Source organism: Macaca mulatta, chromosome 7, assembly GCF_049350105.2.
Source record: "Macaca mulatta isolate MMU2019108-1 chromosome 7, T2T-MMU8v2.0, whole genome shotgun sequence".
Lineage (NCBI taxonomy): Eukaryota > Metazoa > Chordata > Mammalia > Primates > Cercopithecidae > Macaca > Macaca mulatta.
Window position 1 is genome coordinate 143,870,494 of NC_133412.1, and position 19,156 is coordinate 143,889,649.

Sequence of the window (19,156 nt, forward strand, 5' to 3'; positions counted from 1 at the left end):
TCTGAACTGGAGGTAGAGATAAACGATAAGAATGAAATAAAGACGACAGAAGATGAGGAGGGTGGTGGAAATGATACTAGCAGAGGATGCGATGGCCAAATTCTGAAGACTCACTGGGCAGGCACAGAGCTAGGGATCGTGGCTCTTGGCATGCCAGGGAGTGAAAAAGCCTCCATTCACTTCAGTCCCTTCTGAAATCTGGAGGAGAGAATGAATGAAGTTCATTCACTTCTGGAATTCAAACATGTTCCAAAGAGGTTTAAGATGAGAATCTAAAGGAGCCTCTCTGCCGTAATCACTTCCCTTCTCCAGGGAACATACACACACACAAGTGCCCTCAGGGCTGCAGACAGCCAGAAAGGCAGCCAGAGAACACCAAGGAACTGTCACACCCAGGTGTAGATCCAAAGTTAAAAGCTCCTAGATGTTTCATTGCTGTAAGTCTACACACTCCTATTTAAATGAGAGCACCCCCCAGAGAGCTGCTGCCTCACTCAGGACTTGAGGGGAAGGGCAAGAAAAAAAACATAAAACCTATTTCACAGTGGTACCTAAGCCCCCTCACAGAGGGCAGGCAGGGCTGCGTCTAGAGTGGAGTGAGGCCCTCGCCTTGGGTTAAAATTTAAGGGGGCGCCAAAAAACAAAGAACCTCAGTAATCAAGATAAATCATATTCCAATGCAATATTTTTTAAAAATCAGAGTTACTGAAAAATTCCACGATGAATACAGTATCAAAATTTTAAGTCAGGTTTTGTCTGGGTTGGTGTCCAGGTGTGAAGGATCTCAGGAACGGGCAGCATACTACTTCTGAAACCTGGCCTTGGACTTCAGTGAGTGTAGGGCAAGGAACACGACGTCCCCGGGGCCCTCGCTCCCCAAGGCTCTGCTTGTGACTACTCTGACCTCTAGGTTCAGAATGCCCAGACGTCTATCCCTCATGTCCCGGTAGGAGAGGCCTGTCTGTGCACCCCTGGAATTGTATTCTGCTGTCCAATCCTGAGACACCTAGTTAGACACCTATCTCGATAGACTCCTATAATGTCCACACCTGCCAATCAGCCTAGTAAAACTAGGAGGGCAGGTCAGACCAGACAGGTAGGAAGATGGGTTAGGGCAAAGGTGGGTCTGTTTCCAAGGGTTAACAAAGAGTGGTGTGGAAAAACTCAGCTCCCACAACCAGCTGGACCCCAAGGCTCTTCTCCCTTTCCACCTCAAGGCCCAAAGCAGGCTCCCTGTAGGGGATGGGGAACCACAGGCAGTAAGAATCAGGGAGGACCAGTCCTACTGGCTCCTGATCATGGAGTGAGCCCAAAATGCTGAAGAGCAAAGCCAGGGTTCCCTAGGTAGCTTACGGAGGCCATGGTACTTCCAGGGCCCAAGACAGGAAATGGATGAGGAAGCGGGTGTACATGACTGTCAATATCTCATCAGGACAAAATGAGAAACAGCATTCTGAGAGGAAGTCCATAAGAGACTCACCTGGCCTGCACAGCTAACCAGAAGTCCCGGGCTGAGTCACACTAATTAGGCACCTAAGCCCTGTTCATTAGCCTTAATCGACAGGATTTCAGCTTCCTCCTCCTGCCTTCCAACATCAGCACCTGAAGTGGTGAGCACCCACCCAGGTAGCAATGCCAGGGAAAAGCCCAGCAATAGCAATGGATTTTCCTTTCACATGTGAATTTTCATTAATTTGAATTCCTAATCTAGGAATATGCTGATCCGAAAGAAGAGATGCATTTGGTAATGTCTTTCTAACAGTAGTATACCTTGACAAAGACAAGTCATTCTCAGACCTAAGGCCAAAGAGAGAGGCAGGTACATTAGGGTGAACCATATGTAACAGCTGACATTCGACTGTTTTTCACATAAAACCGTACATATATTTCATACACACGCACACTTTTCTGTACCAAGGGAAGTGATCTGGCAAGGCTGCAGTTTCTGTGCAGGACTCATGGTTCCAGGACCATACATTTTAAAGTTAGAAGGGCTTCAGGAGGGAAAGTAGATAGCATCGTTCCCAGTTCACAGTAGGCTTCTGAAGTCCAGATAGGGGAAAAGATGTGTGCAAATTCACACACCCAGGAAGTAGGCAGCTTGGATCACCAGGTTCCTGCCAACATGGTTTCAACCCCAAGGTGTGCCATTCACAGCCATCCAGTCTTCAGTGTCCTCTGCTCTTTGCTTTGTTGAAAGTGAGCTGGATGAGTTAGGATTGCTCAGGAGGTGTCTCCTTCACACAACGGAAGGAAGAGAGAGGGAGGACTATAATGTGAGGACCACAGAGGCAAAAGAGTTCATGAAAAGTCAGGTCTAGATGTCCTAGGGGTATCTCATTGTGTCCCTGAGCAACAGCAGCCTGAGGGAAAGGGGGCTTAGTGACCATGACACATATCCCAAGGGTAAGGGGACCCTTTTCCAAAGATTCTTCCAAGAACTGGGATGATTCCAGGCTCTAAACAAATCAGACTGATGACCCCAAGAAATGAGAGACAACCAACCGTCACTCCGATGTTGCTACCAACCTCCCTCTCCCATTTCCTTCTCTGTAAGACACAAATGGTGAGGATGACATTGGCAGACAGCGTCCAACAAGTTAAGTGGGGGAATTAGGAAAGAATGCTTGTCAATACCAGGTGCTACATAAATGTGGCAGAAGGGCATGGGCCTGACGGGGGCTCCCATTAGTCATGCTCAGCCACCTCCAAATCACTCCTCTTCCAGAAGCCAGAGGACGAAAGAAAAGGCAAGTTCCCTCAAGGCAAAGGTGACGAGAGCCACACTCTCAGCGATTCATCCTGTAGAGATGAAGGAGCTGGCAAGGAGCTACGGAGCTTCACTGACCTTCTGATACATACACCCAACCCCCTTGAGAGGAAAGCATGTGATGATTGCTTTTAAAGGAAGGAAATCTGAAAGGGGCTAAAGAGACAAGCCTATGACCACACAGCAAAAGCAGAATGGTGAATGCAGCCATTCTGCATTTTGTTCAGTTCTGAGCCCGGTGGCCTCACTCAGCAATTAGTCCAAGCCACTTTTTCATTTCTCTTCATTTGAATTTTCATCTTTAAGCATTTCCCCTTCTCTACTAGCAAGTGTATCAAATGTACAAGGAAAATGATGTCATTTTGCAAAGGTCAGGAGGAAAAGTTAGCACTGTTCTGAGTTGTCCAAATGTAAGGTATCATCGTGGCTATTGTTACCACCAGACCCTAGGGATGCCACAGGATGCCAAGTGAAGAAGATCTGCCAAAGCCTCTCAGAAATAACATACACATAACTGAGGTATCTACTCAGCCTCCTGGCAGCAGTCTGGATTCCCAAGGGGGTCAACAGGGGCTAATCCGAATCAGCGGAAGGAGCTGAAGAACCCAAGGAGCAGGGGCAGAGAACAGTAACTGCTCCTATTATCATCTTCCATGAAGTTGAGCACCTGCCAGGAGTAGAAGGAATGTGTCTTTGTGCAAAGGGAAGGCAGGGGAAAGGGGGACCGGCTACAGCCATTCAAGTGGCTTCATTCACAGCTTCAGGGCCTGCTCCTGACCAGGACCACAGAACAAGGGAACCCGAGTGAAGAGAAAGCCACTGAGACCTGCCACTACTATACAGATCCTTAGCCCATCTCCAGCCTTGCCCCACAGAGAGAGTGCAGCAGTCAGGGCCCATCAGAGACCAGGTGTGTAGGAGTTGAGAGATGGTAACTGTTCCTTCTTCATGGATGCTCACAGTAGCACCTTTAGATAACCCTGCTTTTGGCTTCTTTCAGGTACAATTATTTCCTCAGCAAAGACCTAGCCTTCCTTTATCTTTCCCCACAGTGGACAAGTAAGGATGGCATTCAACCTGTCACTCAATGGCAGGTGACCATCATTCAGTTTACACTACATCAGTTACACTACATCTAGAAAGATGGCCGCAACCTAACACAATGGCAAACGTTAAAAATGAGCAAAGGAAAAATCTCTGCCTCATACCACAGAGCATTGTGTACAGGCAGCATGGTTTGGAGGGCCATAAGAGTGCCATTTAGTGAAGCCAAGGATATACAGATGTGTTCATGGCTTAGCCTGAGGTGATGGAGGGCCCGGGGGAAGGAAGGCACAGAACAGACCTTTTTTTTTGAGATGGAGTTTCGCTTTTGTTGCCCAGGCTGGAGTGCAATGGCGCAATCTTGGCTCACTGCAACCTCTGCCTCCCAGGTTCAAGCGATTCTCCTGCCTCAGCCTACCGAGTAGCTGGGATTACAGGCATGTACCACCACGCTTGGGTAATTTTTTTGTATTTTTAGTAGAGACGGGGTATCTCCATGTTGGTCAGACTGGTCTTGAACTTCTGACCTCAGGTGATCCACCCGCCTCTGCCTCCCAAAGTGCTGGGATTACAGGCGTGAGCCACCGCGCCCGGTCAGAACAGACTTCGTATGTACTTCTCCCCATCAAGAATGAAGAACAATCATTTGGTTGCCTGGAACTGCTGGTAAGATTCACATTTTTTCCTCCTAGCCCAGGAGTAGGGGAATGGGGACAAAAACAGTATCTTACATACTGGCTTCACTGAACAAACAGGAGGACACAGAAGAAAAGCAATAACAAAATCTTGGGCAACAAAACCAGTAGTGCCTTCCTGTCCAAGACTTGGTGGGCCCCTTGAACCACAGTGCTAATGGGCTCACAAAGCAAGGAACAACTTGAAAACCAAGGTCACCCCTTTAGTGATCACCAAGGCAGGACATCTATCCTAGTTATGGAGAAAGAGCAGTGACCAACTCATCACTGTTGCCAGCTGCACATCCAGGCAGCAAATGCAAGGAACCTGCTGAGTGACCTCCAAGACAAAAGACAGTGGAGCAGCATTCAGAGAGTATCGAGGGAAAAGGGGAATGACCTCGAGACTACTCCCAATCAAGTCGCCATTCCCACATAAAGACAACTGTTCACACAGAACACAGGAGGCCTCAGAGTAGTGGCATGGAGAAGACATACATGAGAAAGCTTTAGACGAAGCTCAACATTCAAGCTAAGGAAATAACTTCCAGAAAGGTCAGGGTTGGCCTCTGCTATCCTTCCTACTCCACTCATGGTCCAGAGCCCAGCATGAGGGGCTCCCTGTGCATAGGCCTTGGTCAGTTTCCAGTATGGGGAACCTAAAGGTTATTGTACATCAGGGGCTCCCTGGGCACCCTATAAATAGCACTTTGCCACATGCATTTACAGAAGGTACTCCTGCTGGCTCCATTTTACTTCAAGGGCATCACAACATGGATGGCCCAGTTGAGAGTGAATTCCCAAGTCCCAGTGTTTAGGTGGCCATATGGTATTCTACTTCATATGCTGTTCTAGGGCATTGCGGTGATATCTACTAACTAAACATAACCAAAAGCCCACAAATTCCAGGGATTAGAGTGAAGACCAAACGAAGGGAGTAACACATAAAGTTCAGACAACAAAACGAACAGACAGTGGAATTTTGTTTCTGACTTAGAACTGGCACCAGTGAATGAGTCTCCCAAGAAACTATTCCTGGGATGAGCATATGATGTATCCAAACCTGGTCTGATGAGGTCCTGACCCCAAGTAGCTAGATGGGTACCCTCAACAGTTGCTGGTTTGCCCTTTGCCGAGTTTCCAAAAAGAACAAGGACATACTTCATGAACCTCTTCACTGCAACTTTACTATATTTTTCCTAACACCCCCGTCCCCCTGTTCTCACTGAGGCAGTTCCCCTTTCCACCTGTGGGCTCAAATAAATAGGTGGGGCACCTGGAAGTGCAGATAGGTAGTGCCAGGTCTATCAAGCCCTATGACCCCACACTGGGCCACCTTGCTTTCAGTCTTCCTGCTAGCATGAAAGGGCTTAGGACACAGAAAAGCTCCTATCTCGAACCAAGCCAGATTCCCATTCCTGGGTGTTGGGGTACAGTGGAGGAGGAGCAAAATCAATCACAGAATATCCAATACTGGTGTTTGGGAAGCTGAACTCGGGGCTGACAAAGGGACCCCAGGACAGCTCTGCACACACCCAATTGGCTGAGGAGAGGGAGCAGCAGACAGATTTGGCTGAGTGACTCTGCAGGGTCACTCTAAAGGCAAGGAAGACTGTGGAGGGTGGGGGACATGCATGCACCCCTCCCTCCCCTATACAGCCAGAGCTGATGGCCACAGCCCTTCCAGTGGACATGGGTAGAAAGGCCCTGCAGGGCAGGAGACCCTCTGAAGTGGCCCTGTTTCCATCCCTTCCATCTTCAAAGTGCATTATCAGTGCAAGAAGTAGGGCTGGATCTCAGGGGGTCCAACCCTGAGAAAGGGCTGTGCCCGCCAGCTCCCCTCATCTCCGCCAGCTGTCCCCCTTGCCCACCCCAATCCTTTTCATGTTAAGACCAGAACTCCTGCTGGATCTCATAAGGGGCAGGCCTGTGCGTGTTCAGTTCCGCTCTGCACAGCGGCACGGTGCTGTCCTGACTCTGCCCCTCTGCGTCCAGGTCCAGGAGCGTCCGCTCGGTGGGGGGCAGTGGCCCCGCCTGGAAGGGGAGCAGGGCTGGAAGTCCAGGCCGCTCCTCTACAGTGCTGCTACTGCTAGCGAAGCAGGAGTCCAGGTTGCTGGGCGTCTCTGTGCTAGAGCTGTTGGCTGGGGAGGTGCTGCGGGCATGGCTGGGGGACACAAACCACCAAGGGTCCAGTCGTTGCCGGTTGGCAGAAGGGCGTGGCCGAGGCAGAAACTCCAGGGTCTTGGGTCTCTCCAAGGTAGAGTCCTGCTGAGTGTTCCAGCGCCTTGGGGTTGGGGGGAAGACCACATTGGGGTCAGGGAGACGGGGGAATTCACCTGGGTCTCGGCTGGGACTGGGGGTTTTCAACATTCCTGGTCAAAAAGACAAAGGGAGAAGCATCAGATGATGTGCCATATTTCGGGGTTAGATATCCACTACTCTCCCACAACACTACCATATCCCTATGCACTCAGGAGAACATGAATCACCAAACGTTTGTGGAGCACCTACTGGGAGGCACTGGGGATACAGTAGTGAACTAGAAGGCCATGATCCCTGTATCTGGTAAGAATAATAGGACATATGGGGGTCATATCTGTAATGAAATAACTTAAGGCAGATGTTGGCAAATGACACACAAGCTAGCCACCTGTGTTTATAAACAAGGTTTTAGGTGGAGTGCAGTGGCTCATGCCTATAATCCCAGCACTTTGGGAGGACAAGGCAGGAGGATCACTTAACCCCAGGAGTTCAAGACCAGGCTGGGCAACATGATGAAACCCCATCTCTACAAAATTTTTTTGGGAAATTAGCCAGGCATGGTGGTCCATGCCTGTAGTCCCAGCTACTTGGGAAGCTGAGGCAAGAGGATCACTTGAACCCAGGAGGCTTCAGTGAGCTGTAATTACACCACTCCACTCCAGCCTGGGTGACAGAGTGAGACTCTGTCTCAAAAAAAAGAAAAAAAGGAATACGACAAAATTTTATTGAAACACAGCCACATCCAGTGTCTGCTTTCCCACTACGGCAGCGTAGCTGAGTAGTTACAACACAAACTGCACGGCCTACAAAGCCTAAAATATTTACCATCTGGCCCTTCACCAAAAAAGCTTGCTGCCTCCTGACTTAAGGGCATGTCTGTTCATTTACTGTTCATTCATGTAATAAACACGTGACAGGAACAGAGCTAGGTATCAGAAGTCCAAAGGTGAGTAATGTAGGGTTTCTGTTCCCAAATAGGTCACATATCTGAGTATAACAAAAAACGGGACGGCAGGTCACGTCAAACATTTAAATACAATTGTTGTTGACATTTAAATCTCATTGAAAGGGCATTACCATCCCCCCTTTCCCTATTGGATTAGAGGCTGTTTCCAAGTCAGACTTAGGTCTTCCAGGGAGCGAGAGACGGTGACAGGAAAGAGACAGGACAGGAAGAGTGTGTGCCCCCAGGTGTGTCAGGTGTTGAGGGCAGTCATATGCACAGGGATAGCAGTTTACCTGGACTCATCTCCATGCCTGAGGAGGCAAGTATGAGTCAGGGGTGAGTGACGAAGGGTGCGATGAATGGGTGGAAGCCTGCCTTCTGAGTGCGTGTGAACTAATGCTATAATGAGAGGCAAAATCCCAGCTATGTGGCAGAAAATACCCCTCCCACGTGCAGTGCAAGATTCCTGCCTGGAAAATGCATCCTCCTCCTCAGGGAATAACTAGAAGCCAGACTCCTTCCCTTCCTGTGCCCCGAAAACTACCCTAAGACTCAGGGCCGGACATTCCAAAGGAGTCCCAGGTGTTCTGATTCTTCCTAGAACCTGCCTGTCTTCTTTCAATCCTCAGGGAAGATCCCTGAGGCACAGGTCGGAGAGAAGTCGGCCAGCCCTGGCTGCCTCCCAGATACCAAATCTGTATTTCTTTTTTTTTTTTTTTTGAGACGGAGTCTTGCTCTGTCGCCCAGGCTGGAGTACAGTGGCGCGATCTCGGCTCACTGCAAGCTCCGCCTCCCGGGTTCACGCCATTCTCCTGCCTCAGCCTCCCGAGTAGCTGGGACTACAGGCGCCCACAACCGCGCCTGGCTAATTTTTTTTGTATTTTTAGTAGAGACGGGGTTTCACCGTGGTCTCGATCTCCTGACCTTGTGATCCGCCCGCCTTGGCCTCCCAAAGTGCTGGGATTACAGGCGTGAGCCACCGCGCCCGGCCAAATCTGTATTTCTTGATTGGCTAAGAGGAGGAATGATGTTCACGCAAGTCCAGAAGTGCAAAGAGAAAATGAGGCCTGCAAACATCTTCACTCCCTGAGGAGGCACAAAGGAAAGAGAAAAGAGGAAGAAGACTCACCTGCTCCAGGACTGGGGCTCAACCCATTGCTGGAGGGGCTCCTGCTGGCTAGGAGAGTCTCTGGCTTAAGGGCCCCATCAGAAGGAGTCCGCCGGTGACTGCTGGGCTGCGAGGGGGCGGTGAGGGTGACGTGGGTGGGAGTCAGAGATTGGTTAGGATCCCGTTTGAAGCGCTCCACTCGGACATTGACCAGGGGGTTGTGGGTACAAGGGGTCAGGGGAGGGGCCTCAATTGGGCTGACTGGCATCTCATACACGACAATTTCATCGCTGTCAGAGCGCAGCAGGGAGCGTGTGGAGTTGCACTCGGAGATGGAGGAGAGGGAGAGCAGTGTCAGGGAGGCAGCGGGGTCTCCTAGCAACAGCATGGGCTCTTCCTTCTTGAAGAGCTTTCGGGATGGGGGGCTGGTGCTCCGACGAGGACGGCTGGACCTCTGAAAAAGACCCTCCCGTCTTTTCTTCTCTTCCCGAGCTGGTGGCTCAGGCTCCTCCAGGGGAAGCAGCTGGCACTTGCCAGCTTCCAGCAAGTCAAACCCTAGGCCTGTGGCTGCCAGAACAGCCCCACAGCCGAGTAGAGCCACCTCGCAGCGGCGGTGGTGAGCACTGCCCCGCTTGAGGCTGTTGGTTGGCGTCAGCTGAGGGGTACTGGTGGCTGAGTTGACTGGGGTGGGCTCCTCATGGATTCCATCACTGGAGGGGCCATCCCCATCCTCTCCACGAGGGAATGGGATACAGAGGTAGGACTGGCTGGGTGAATGCTGTAGGCGACTCTCTCCACTCCCTGGGCCTTCACTGTCCTCATCTTCTGTGAAGATGACAAGAGCGGAAGAGAAAAAGGAAATGGAAGTGAGGTGACAGTAATAAGAATCTGGCCCTTTCCCCTAAACCCAGGCCTCCTGTCTCAGTCTCACGGACACAAAGGTTAAATGGTATGATGACCAGGACATGGAATTGAACACTGAACCAAGGGGGCTTTATCCAACCCCCAACACAGGGAAACCACTCTCTATTCCAGAGCCCATTTCCTTATAGCAGAAGAAAAGATCCGCTAATTTGCCATTTCTTTCATAAGGGACCTGTGATGGTGACTTGGGTATCCACTTGACTGGACTGAGGGATGCTTGCATGGCTGGTGAAGCACAGCTGCTGGGGGTGTCTGTGAGGCTGTTTCCAGGGGAGACTGAGATGGGAGTCGGGGGCAGGGAGAGGAAGACCCACCTTCAATGTCGGTGGGCACCACCCAATTGGCTGCCAGCAAGGCTAGAACAAAGCAGGCAGAAAAAGGGGGATGCTCAGCTTGCTTAGCTTGCTCTCTCTGTTTCTCCCTTCCGGACAGGGACACGTTTTCTCCTCTTGCCCTTGGAAATCAGAGTCCAGGTTCTTCATCCTTCGGACTCTCAGACCTATAACAGAGGCCTTTTGGGGGCTCTCAGGCCTCAGACTGGGGGCTGCACTGCTGGTTTCCCTGGTGTTAAGGCTTTCAAACTGGGACTGAGCCACTCTCCTGTCTTCCCTGGGAGCCACACTACAGGCTTTTCTCATTCTCCAGCTTGCAGACGGCCTATCATGAGGCTTTGCCTTTGTAATTGTGTGAGCCAATTCTCCCTAATAAGCTTCTTTTTGGTTCCTATTGGTTCTCTCCCTCTGGAGAACCCTGACTAATAACGGCCCCTTAACACAAAGTGCAGTATGAGTTTCTAGAACACTGAACATTCTAGAACAAAAACATTCCCAATGTTTTTGTACCTTAAAATTAAAAGGCCCTCTGGATTTCTAGGACAATGGCCTAGCAGCTTGTCTTAGGATCAGTCTCCCGCTAAGGATTGGAATCCCTAGTGCAGGACAGCCAATCTACTCTGTTGACTGATGTATTACGACCCTGGACATCTACAGAGACAGCATTATCTGAGAGACAGTGTGGAGAAGCACCTCCCTGTTCAGTCATTACTGGGTAACACGGGAAAAGCTTCCTGGGAGGAAGGCTGCAGTGTCCTTACTGCCATCCCCCACTTTGTGGACTCGCCACACTGGGGAACTAGATCCAGATAAGGTAAATGAATGATATAATGCCTCACCCATCTGCACTGCCCTAAGAAGACTATGACTGGTCCCTCGGGATAGAATTCCAAGGGCAGGCTCCATGGCAACAGCAGGAGGAAATGATAATTTGGGGAGACTCAATGAAACGGGAGTGGAGCAAACTAAGAAGGGATAGGGTGGGGGGCAGGAGTTGAGTAGAAGGGGAGATGGCCTCCATGAAGCAGTGATAGGGGTCCTTAAACAGTCCTAGAAGCTTCGGCAAGAATGCCCCAAGGGAGCAGGGAGAGAGCCAAGACAGGAGCTATGCTTACCCATCTCCATAAGGCTGGTGAACCCTGGCAGGGCCGGGCTACTCCTCGGGCCCTTCACCAGGTTGGGGGCACTGGACGACCACTGCTTATATCCATCTACCAGGGACTTGAGGCTGAATCAGACGAAAAGAGGAAACTGTCAGAACTGGTTACCTTCCTTACTCGACCCTCAGCTCCATGGGGCTATGGAGATGTCTCTCCCTGCCTGCTTTATTCTACCCAAGAGCCTTGGAGTACATACAGGCAATGACCCTGACCAAGCCCACCTGCTTCACAAACAGAAATGCACATGCTCCAGGGAAGAAAAGGGCAATGACATGACCCACCCCCCTCACATGCTGCTGTGGAACTGTAGAAAGAACTAGTGGGCAGGCTGGCAAGCAGACAGAAAGAATAAGGATGGCCCTGCTGGCGGGGGTCTTGCCTGAGCCCATCTTAAGAGAGAAGCACTCAAAGCAGACACTGGACACAACACATTCATGGCATTACAGTTACTGTGATGCAAAGACCTGCGAAGCCAGGCAAGCACCGGGCAGCCGAGCTAGCAGAGGTGGATCAGGCTACTCCACACACAGCGTTTCTCAGGCTCTTTCCACGCTTTATGGCATGCTTAGGCAACTTTCAAAGCCATCCCCTTTTCAAAAGGAAAGATCAACCAACAAAGCTGCACCAACCCAGTGCACTGTGGGACAGACCTATGTGGGTAGAGCACAGTGCTGAAGCAGAGCCCTTGGTTTGTCTGGGGGTGGAGAGACAGAGGACAGGGGCTCGCTTTCAAATCCCTGTAATCAGCTCATATGGAAAGCCAGAAACTCTCCGAGGATATAGCCTGGGCACCCCGCCAACCACTTTGTGGGAGGGGGGAACCAGAGGCCTAGAAGCACTGGTCTTTTCCCTAGAGGACAGCAAAAGGGAGGACTGAGGAATCTGTGGGATATGGTTGCCCTGGAAATATTGGGATTATGACCAGAGTTGCTCTTTTTTTTTTGGTTGTTTAAGGCTAGAAAGAATCATTAAACTAAAGACCACTTTCCCCAAAGTCCCAGCCATCTTGAGAGAGACAGAGGATCAACTTTTTCCCTGTTCAGAATTCTGTTTCAAGTGCTATCAGAAATACCAGCAAATTAAAGTACATCCCAACCACCACTGGTTTCAACCAAAATACAGAGACAGAGATAAGCCTGCTGCCAAACCCACAGCCTGGGGCTTCCAACTGAGACTCTCGTAACATTACTTCCAGCTCTGGATCCAGGAAAATCCAGACTAGTAAAGTCAAAACCAGTGCTGAAGACCAAAGGATAAATAGCCACATATCTAAGCCTCTCTAAAATCAAGCAGGAGTATCCTAATTGGAGTGGTCAGTGGAGTGAAGAATATGGTAAAATTAGATCAACACAGGAATTTTCCCAAGGTGCACAATGGTACTGCTTAAAACAAAAACAAAAAAGTCAGTTCAGCCCTGGCAATAATGAGGCTTGATTCTATGGGGTATGCTGTGAGAACAAGGAAATGGAAGGGACATTGTTACCAGGACAGTTGGTGAAAGGGTGAAGATGAGACTCACCCCAAGTGGAAATGTGGAGATTCTGACGGGGTACTTAAACCATTAGCTTTCTCACGTCTCTGAGGGGATCTTCAATGAATAAAGAGAATCAGTAGCAGGCAATGGAGGGCACATCCAGCTCAGCCTCTCCCACATCAAAGATGGACTCACACTACATCGCCAGCTGCCTTCCCACTGTGCAGCCGCAAAGTCCACACCATGAAAGAATCTTAACAAGATGATCCTGTTTAAGCCACCACAGGCCCAGGACAAAGATCCCTGGGCACCTGCAGCACAGTTGCAGGGGGCCTGTGAATCCATAGATACCCAGTCTATAGAGAGGTATGCATGTTTTGGACAAATACGTATTATTTTTTAAAAGGATGAGGATGCAAAACTCACTTAACATTACTGAATTCGAAATGGCTTTTGTTCATCACGTTTTCTTTAGTTAAAAGGTACTAAACCCAGAAATATTATCACATAGAAGTTCTCAAAATTTCTGACATTAAAGAGGTCTTCACTCAAGCCTGGATAGAATATACTTTTATTCCTTCAATAGGAACTGAGAATCATGAAAAAATTCAGTCATGTATTTTTTAATTCCTTCAAAAGTTTGAGAGGAAGAAGAAAATTCCAAAGTTAATATTTTGCAATGTGAAATAAAGTTAGTTTACTACCAAGACCAAAAAAAATTCTTTAAATGAAGCAGAACCATAGGAACTACTAAAATCCATAGCCAGTCTGGTAAACTCTATCTGGAATCACATTAATGGCAAGAAATATCAAGAGACTCAGGATGACTGAGTTTCTCAGTACCAGTTCAACCCTACTCTAGCTGAGAGCTCAAAGGACAAACTGGAGAGCTCTCGCCCCTACAAAACTTAGTAGAAGAATCTGCCATCCCCCAAGGATTCCATCGCTGGCTTCTTACCTAGCTGAGGTAGTTTGCGCTACATATCTAAACTTTCTGCTCAAAGGTATCTGGTGATTTCCAAAGCCTAGCCTCAGAGAGTCAATCCTTTATGAATCAAACTGTGATTTTTACCTTCAGCTCAGATCTGACATGGGAAAATCATAGATTTTGGACATGGAATCTTAGTATTTAAAGGATTACCAAGGCCATTTGCAGGTTCAGGGCACTTGTAAGCCTGATCCCATTTATAAATGAGAAAACATAAGGTTACACAGCTAGGTGTGGTGGTGCCAGGGTTCGTGCCCAGGCAGTTTGGTGCCAAAGTCAAAGATCTTCACTACTACGCTGTGAGTGCCTGGCCTGGGAAGAACCTAGGCTCAGGGGAGAATTTGAACCCCAGGCCTCAAGCCCATGAGTAAGAATACAAGCACACTCAAGGCTCTCAGCCCCCTTGTGCCCTGCCCAGAGGAGGCCATCATACATGGCAGCATGGCTATGGGGTGAGATGTGAAATCTGCTCTTTCTTCTCTTTCCTCTGCATGAATGCTTTAAGGACGAAGAGCCAGGTATAAGCAGAACAGTCTGGCAGAACTTTTTCCATTTGGTTAATGCTTGGGCTACTTGCTACTCTGAGAAGAATGCCTTCAGGGGTTGGCAAACTATAACTGGTGGGTTAAACCCTGCCTGCCACTTGCTTTTATAAGGTTTTACTGGAACACAGTCACGTTCGCTCATTTACATGTCGTCCATGGTCTCTGGCAGCTTCTATGTTCTAACAGTGGAGCTCAAGAGCCATAGGAATCACTAAAATATGTATTATCTGGCTCTTTATGGAAAAAGTTTTCCATGTCTGTCCTAGGAGGTTCCAGGAACATGGAGGTCGAAAAACTGTTGTAAAGATCAAGAAGCTTGCAATTTCTCAGAAAGCAATCAAACACACGACAGAGAAAAAAAGGTATTTCATATCCCATGTTTAAATGGTGCATCCATCTTCAAGTGAGAAAGAATTTCATGTCATCTGGCACTTACCCTTCATCTCCCGAGGCAAGCTCCTTCTGACCAAGCGTCCCTGGCCCCCACGTTCGCCCCTTCTTCTTTGGGGCCCTCTTCTCCTCCTCCTCCCCTTCCTCCTTTGGGACGACTGAGCTCCTGCCCCAAGTTTTGCTGCTTTCACCTGGTGTCACTGTGAATAACAAGGGTTGGACAGGATCTAGAACATGGACAGACAGGGCTCCCCCAAACTAGCCTCTACACCGCCAGACACACACACATACATTTGGAGCTGCAAGGAAGTTAGACCTTATCAAAAACTCTGTGCCCAAGTGGACCCTTCCAGGAAAGTAATGGAGTTCTCAGCCACCAATCATTTAGCTCTCTCAAAGTACTAAACGTGGAAACACTTCTTCAATTTTCACAAATCCAATGTAAAGCTAGAGCTCAGGCCAGCCAGACATCAGAGTTCCAAACAGATCTGACTTAACTTGTTTTGTTGGGTGGGATTGGGTAGTGAGCAAATAAGGAGGCAGGTGAGGGGGGAAAAAAAGACAAGGGGTAAGGAAGGCATGGAAATGCAGAAATCTTGAAAAGAAAGGGCTGGAAAGGAAGAAAATGAGGAGTTCAAGGTTATGGAAAAGGAAGTCAGGAGTAGGAGAGGGGGAAGGAACAGGCCTAGAGAAAGACAGATAAGAGAGTAGGAATATTTTTCTGACATGAATACCTCGGAGCAAGGGTTGAGACCCAAATGCCCCAGGGATTGTGTTTATATCATAAATGAGCGAAGTGAACTAGTTACCAAAAAACAAGTTGTTGAAGGGGCTGAGGCAAAATATGGAGTATATGGAAGCTGCTATTAGTGCCAGCCAACTGTAGCCACATGAAAAAAGAAACCCACTGATTTCACTTCATTTTTCAAGCTAGAAATCTTTCTCTTTTTTTTTTTTTTTTTTTTTTTTGAGACGGAGTCTTACCCATGCTGGAATGCAGTGGTGCAATCTTGGCTCACTGCAACCTCTGCCTCCCAGGTTCAAGCGATTCTCCTGCCTCAGCCTCCCGAGTAGCTGGGACTACAGGCGGGTGCCACCACACCCAGCTATTTTTTTTTTTTTTTTATTTTTAGTAGAGGTGGGGTTTCAGCATGTTGGTCAGGATGGTCTCCATCTCCTGACCTCATGATCTGCCTGCTTCCGCCTCCCAAAGTGCTGGGATTACAGACATGAGTCACCACGCCCGGCCGAAATCTTGGATTTTTAAATAAAATCTCTCTGTCTTTAAATCAGGGAAACTAATTCATTCACATATAGGTGTATATTCACACACACACTTATATGTACGTGTGAGTATATTTTTTAAAGCAAATACTGCAGCAAAGATAAAACCGGTCCAGATTTGGCTTATTATAAAGTATATGGCAAGTTTCTTTAGGACCTATACTTTGAAAAAAAACCCTTCCTTGGGACGCGTGGACGAAAGAAAAACAACAATGCCCCAAATATGGCAAAGAGTGTGCGAGGTTCTCAGGCCAGGTAGTAACCTGTATCTACATCACACACCAGTTTTCAAATTGCTTTGCGAACCACTGAAGATCCCATTAGTACCACGAACCCCTTTGCTGATATGTGACTAAAAGGTAGAGGGGGCAGTAGTAAGGTTAATGGAGAGAGACAAGGGAGAGGGCTAAGGGTTTGCGTACATATGTGCATGTATATACACATTGTCGAGGAGAGGTGGCAGAAGTTATGGATGGAGCAAGCCTGGACCAGTCGGTGGCTGGACAGAGCAGGGGACAGGTGCCCCTGGTGTGTTCTGGCCCCAGCTAATTTGGGAAACAGTCTCACACTGGATGGCTCGAAGACGAGGAATGATGGTGGGGCTTGCAGGAGGACTTGAGCGGCTGTTGATAAGACTCTTCCTTTTATCCATGGTGGGGGAGGCCTGCACCGTGAACTTGTGCTGGAAATCTGCTTGGGGAAAGACAAACACATGTATGCATTAACATTTCCCATAATCAAATTCATATAAGAAATCTGACATTTCTCAGCATCCTCGAGGGACAGGCCCCAGTTTCCTGAAAAGCTCTTTGTTCACCTGGGAAATGTTCTCTTTTAGAATCATCTCTTTTTCCCAAGGGACATGGGGAGATGAACGTATAAAAAGATGGGAAATTCACTGTGCAAGGAACTTCATTAGTGAGCTTCATAAAGTTGTCCATATAACGAATATAGTTTGAGCAATTATGTATTAAGAATAGCTGTTTAGCTCATGAGATATTGTTGATTATTCTAGGAAATTTAACTTAAAATTATTGGTTTCACATAATCTATTATCAGATAGATTTGGTCCTTTTTTCTCAGAGACTGAAGCAGGGACACTGATTCTTCTCACTAACTGCAGGCAGAGCAGGGTTTCAACGACTAGCCCTTGTGGGAACCTAGGGCAGTGAGGGAGAGGGAGCAAATGGCTCCAATTCAGACACATTCCAAAGGAAGTTACAGTACAGCATAAAGAATGTAAAACTTACAGCACTGAATTTCTCAGTTTCAGTCTCCTCATCTATCAAAGAGGTATAATAAACAGCTGCTTGCTTGCACCTATGTCTCCCCATTAGACTGTGATCTCCCTGCAGGTGGGAACTACAGCTTTTCTATCTGCATCCCAGCATGCAACAATATGCTGGCACATGCTAGATGCTCAAGGGGTGCTTAAAGACTCCATGCTGTCTGAAAAGGAAAAACAAATGTGCAGCAAGGAAACATGGCTTGCTGAGTTCCCTTATCTGTACTTAATCAAGCCACCATTCTAGTGCTTAACATCATCTACTCCTGCCCCTATTAGACCATTCTTTCTTTGTTCCTTACACTTTTTTTTTGAGACGCCGTTTCACTCTTGTTGCCCAGGCTGGAATGTAAGGGCGCAATCTCAGCTCACCACAACCTCCACCTCCTGGGTTCAAGCAATTCTCCTGCCTCAGCCTCCTGAGTAGCTGGGATTACAGGCATGCACCACCATGCCTGGCTAATTTTATACTTTTAGTAGAGACAGGGTATCTCCATGTTAGTCAGGCTGGTCTCAAACTCCTGGCCTTAGTTGATCCACCAGCCTCGGCCTCCCAAAGTGCTGGGATTATAGGCGTGAGCCATTGTGCCCAGCTTGTTCCTTACACTTCTAATAAGCCTGCTTTCTAGGGCCTTATAGACTTAGAACACAGTGAATACCTTTATCTACATCAACACACATTTTAGCATTCAGCTCCCTCCATGGATATATTATACACCACAAAGATTCTAATTCATAGTTTCATATTTCTTTATATTTTCCCCAAGGCTGAAGTACAAAAAATGCACCTCTATTCAACTGATGTATCTGTCTGAAAGGTCACATGTAAATCTTATCAGGTAAATTACCATACATTAAACCTAATCTCAACTGTACTCAGAGGACTAATTAAAGAAACCTCAGCCAGGTGTGGTGGCTCACACCTGTAATCCCAGCACTTTAGGAGGCCAAGGTGGGTGGATCACTTGAGGTCAGGAGTTTGAGACCAGCCTGGCCAACATGGTGAAATACAAAAATCAGCCGGGCGTGGTGGCACGCGCCTGCAATCCCAGCTACTCACGAGCCTGGGGCAGCAGAATCACTTGAACCGGGGAGGTGGAGGTTGCAGTGAGCCGAGATCACACCATTGCACTCCAGCCTGGGCAACAAAAGCAAAACTCTGTCTCAAAAAACAAAAAAAAAGAAACCTTGAGACAAGTTATTTTGCAGAGCCAAAACTTCTCATGCCTCACATATGCACACCCTGGAATGTTTTCCCCCAACTTCATGCTTCCTTCTCCAGGTTTGCCTAAAGTGAGATGTGCCCCTGTGAGCCACCAGGCTTCTAGCAGCCTGGACCTTGCCAGGTTGTCCTTACTTCATATTCTGTGTTCACTCACGTGCAACAATTTCCCTGGAGTCGGGTAGATTTTCAGCATGCCAGTCTTTCCACTGAACAGAATGGCCCATTTCAAACAGGCTGGAGTTTGAGCCCCAGGGTGTCATGTTTCCAAGCTCAGTCCCCGGCTCCCATAAACCCTCTGCCACACCAGCTGCTTGCCCTGCTCCCCCTTCCCAGCCGGTCCCCGGCCACTGACCGGAAGGGAGGCTGATGCGGTTGCCATCCTTGAGCTTCAGCCGGCTCTTCCTGAACTTGCCCTTGCGTTTCTTCACTCGGGGCTTCTCCTGGCACAGCTGGTGGATGATGATGTTGAGCTCCCGTTCCAGGATGTCAATCTCCCGCTCCGCCAGCTCTTGCTCCCGACGCCGCAGCAGTTCCTCCTGGTTCTTCTGCTGCAGCGCAGCCCGTGTCAGCTCCTCCTCCCATGTGCGAAGTTCCTGCAGGAAGAGCAGAACCATCAGAGAAAAGACTGGGGTGCTCAGTGCAGAGGGGCTCTGGGGTGAGGCCTGAGAGCCCTCAGAGGGCTCATGGTGACCTGGAGAGTTCTCCTATGATGCTCAGTGAAGAGAGAGGATTAGATAGCTGGTAA

At 48.6% G+C, this 19,156-nt stretch overlaps 1 protein-coding gene across 5 annotated transcripts in view; it reads right to left on the bottom strand.

The window, feature by feature from the left end:
• Nucleotides 1-1,693: 1,693 nt before the first annotated feature.
• MAP3K9 (mitogen-activated protein kinase kinase kinase 9) overlaps nt 1,694-19,156 on the bottom strand; it is an 85,999-nt gene continuing 68,536 nt past the window's right edge. For 2 of the 5 annotated variants that reach the window (XM_077941331.1, XM_077941330.1), the window contains exons 6-12: nt 18,764-19,004; nt 16,469-16,591; nt 14,664-14,817; nt 11,176-11,288; nt 10,043-10,084; nt 8,826-9,629; nt 1,694-6,860 (exon numbers count right to left, since the gene is read on the bottom strand). In XM_077941331.1, the coding sequence (XP_077797457.1) occupies nt 6,376-6,860; nt 8,826-9,629; nt 10,043-10,084; nt 11,176-11,288; nt 14,664-14,817; nt 16,469-16,591; nt 18,764-19,004 (1,962 nt within the window). In that variant the 3' untranslated portion in view covers nt 1,694-6,375. Of the gene's footprint in view, nt 6,861-8,825; nt 9,630-10,042; nt 10,085-11,175; nt 11,289-12,739; nt 12,809-14,663; nt 14,818-16,468; nt 16,592-18,763; nt 19,005-19,156 lie in introns of all 5 variants that reach the window. The other 3 variants (XM_028851636.2, XM_001083417.4, XM_028851637.2) reach the window with 3 other exon arrangements.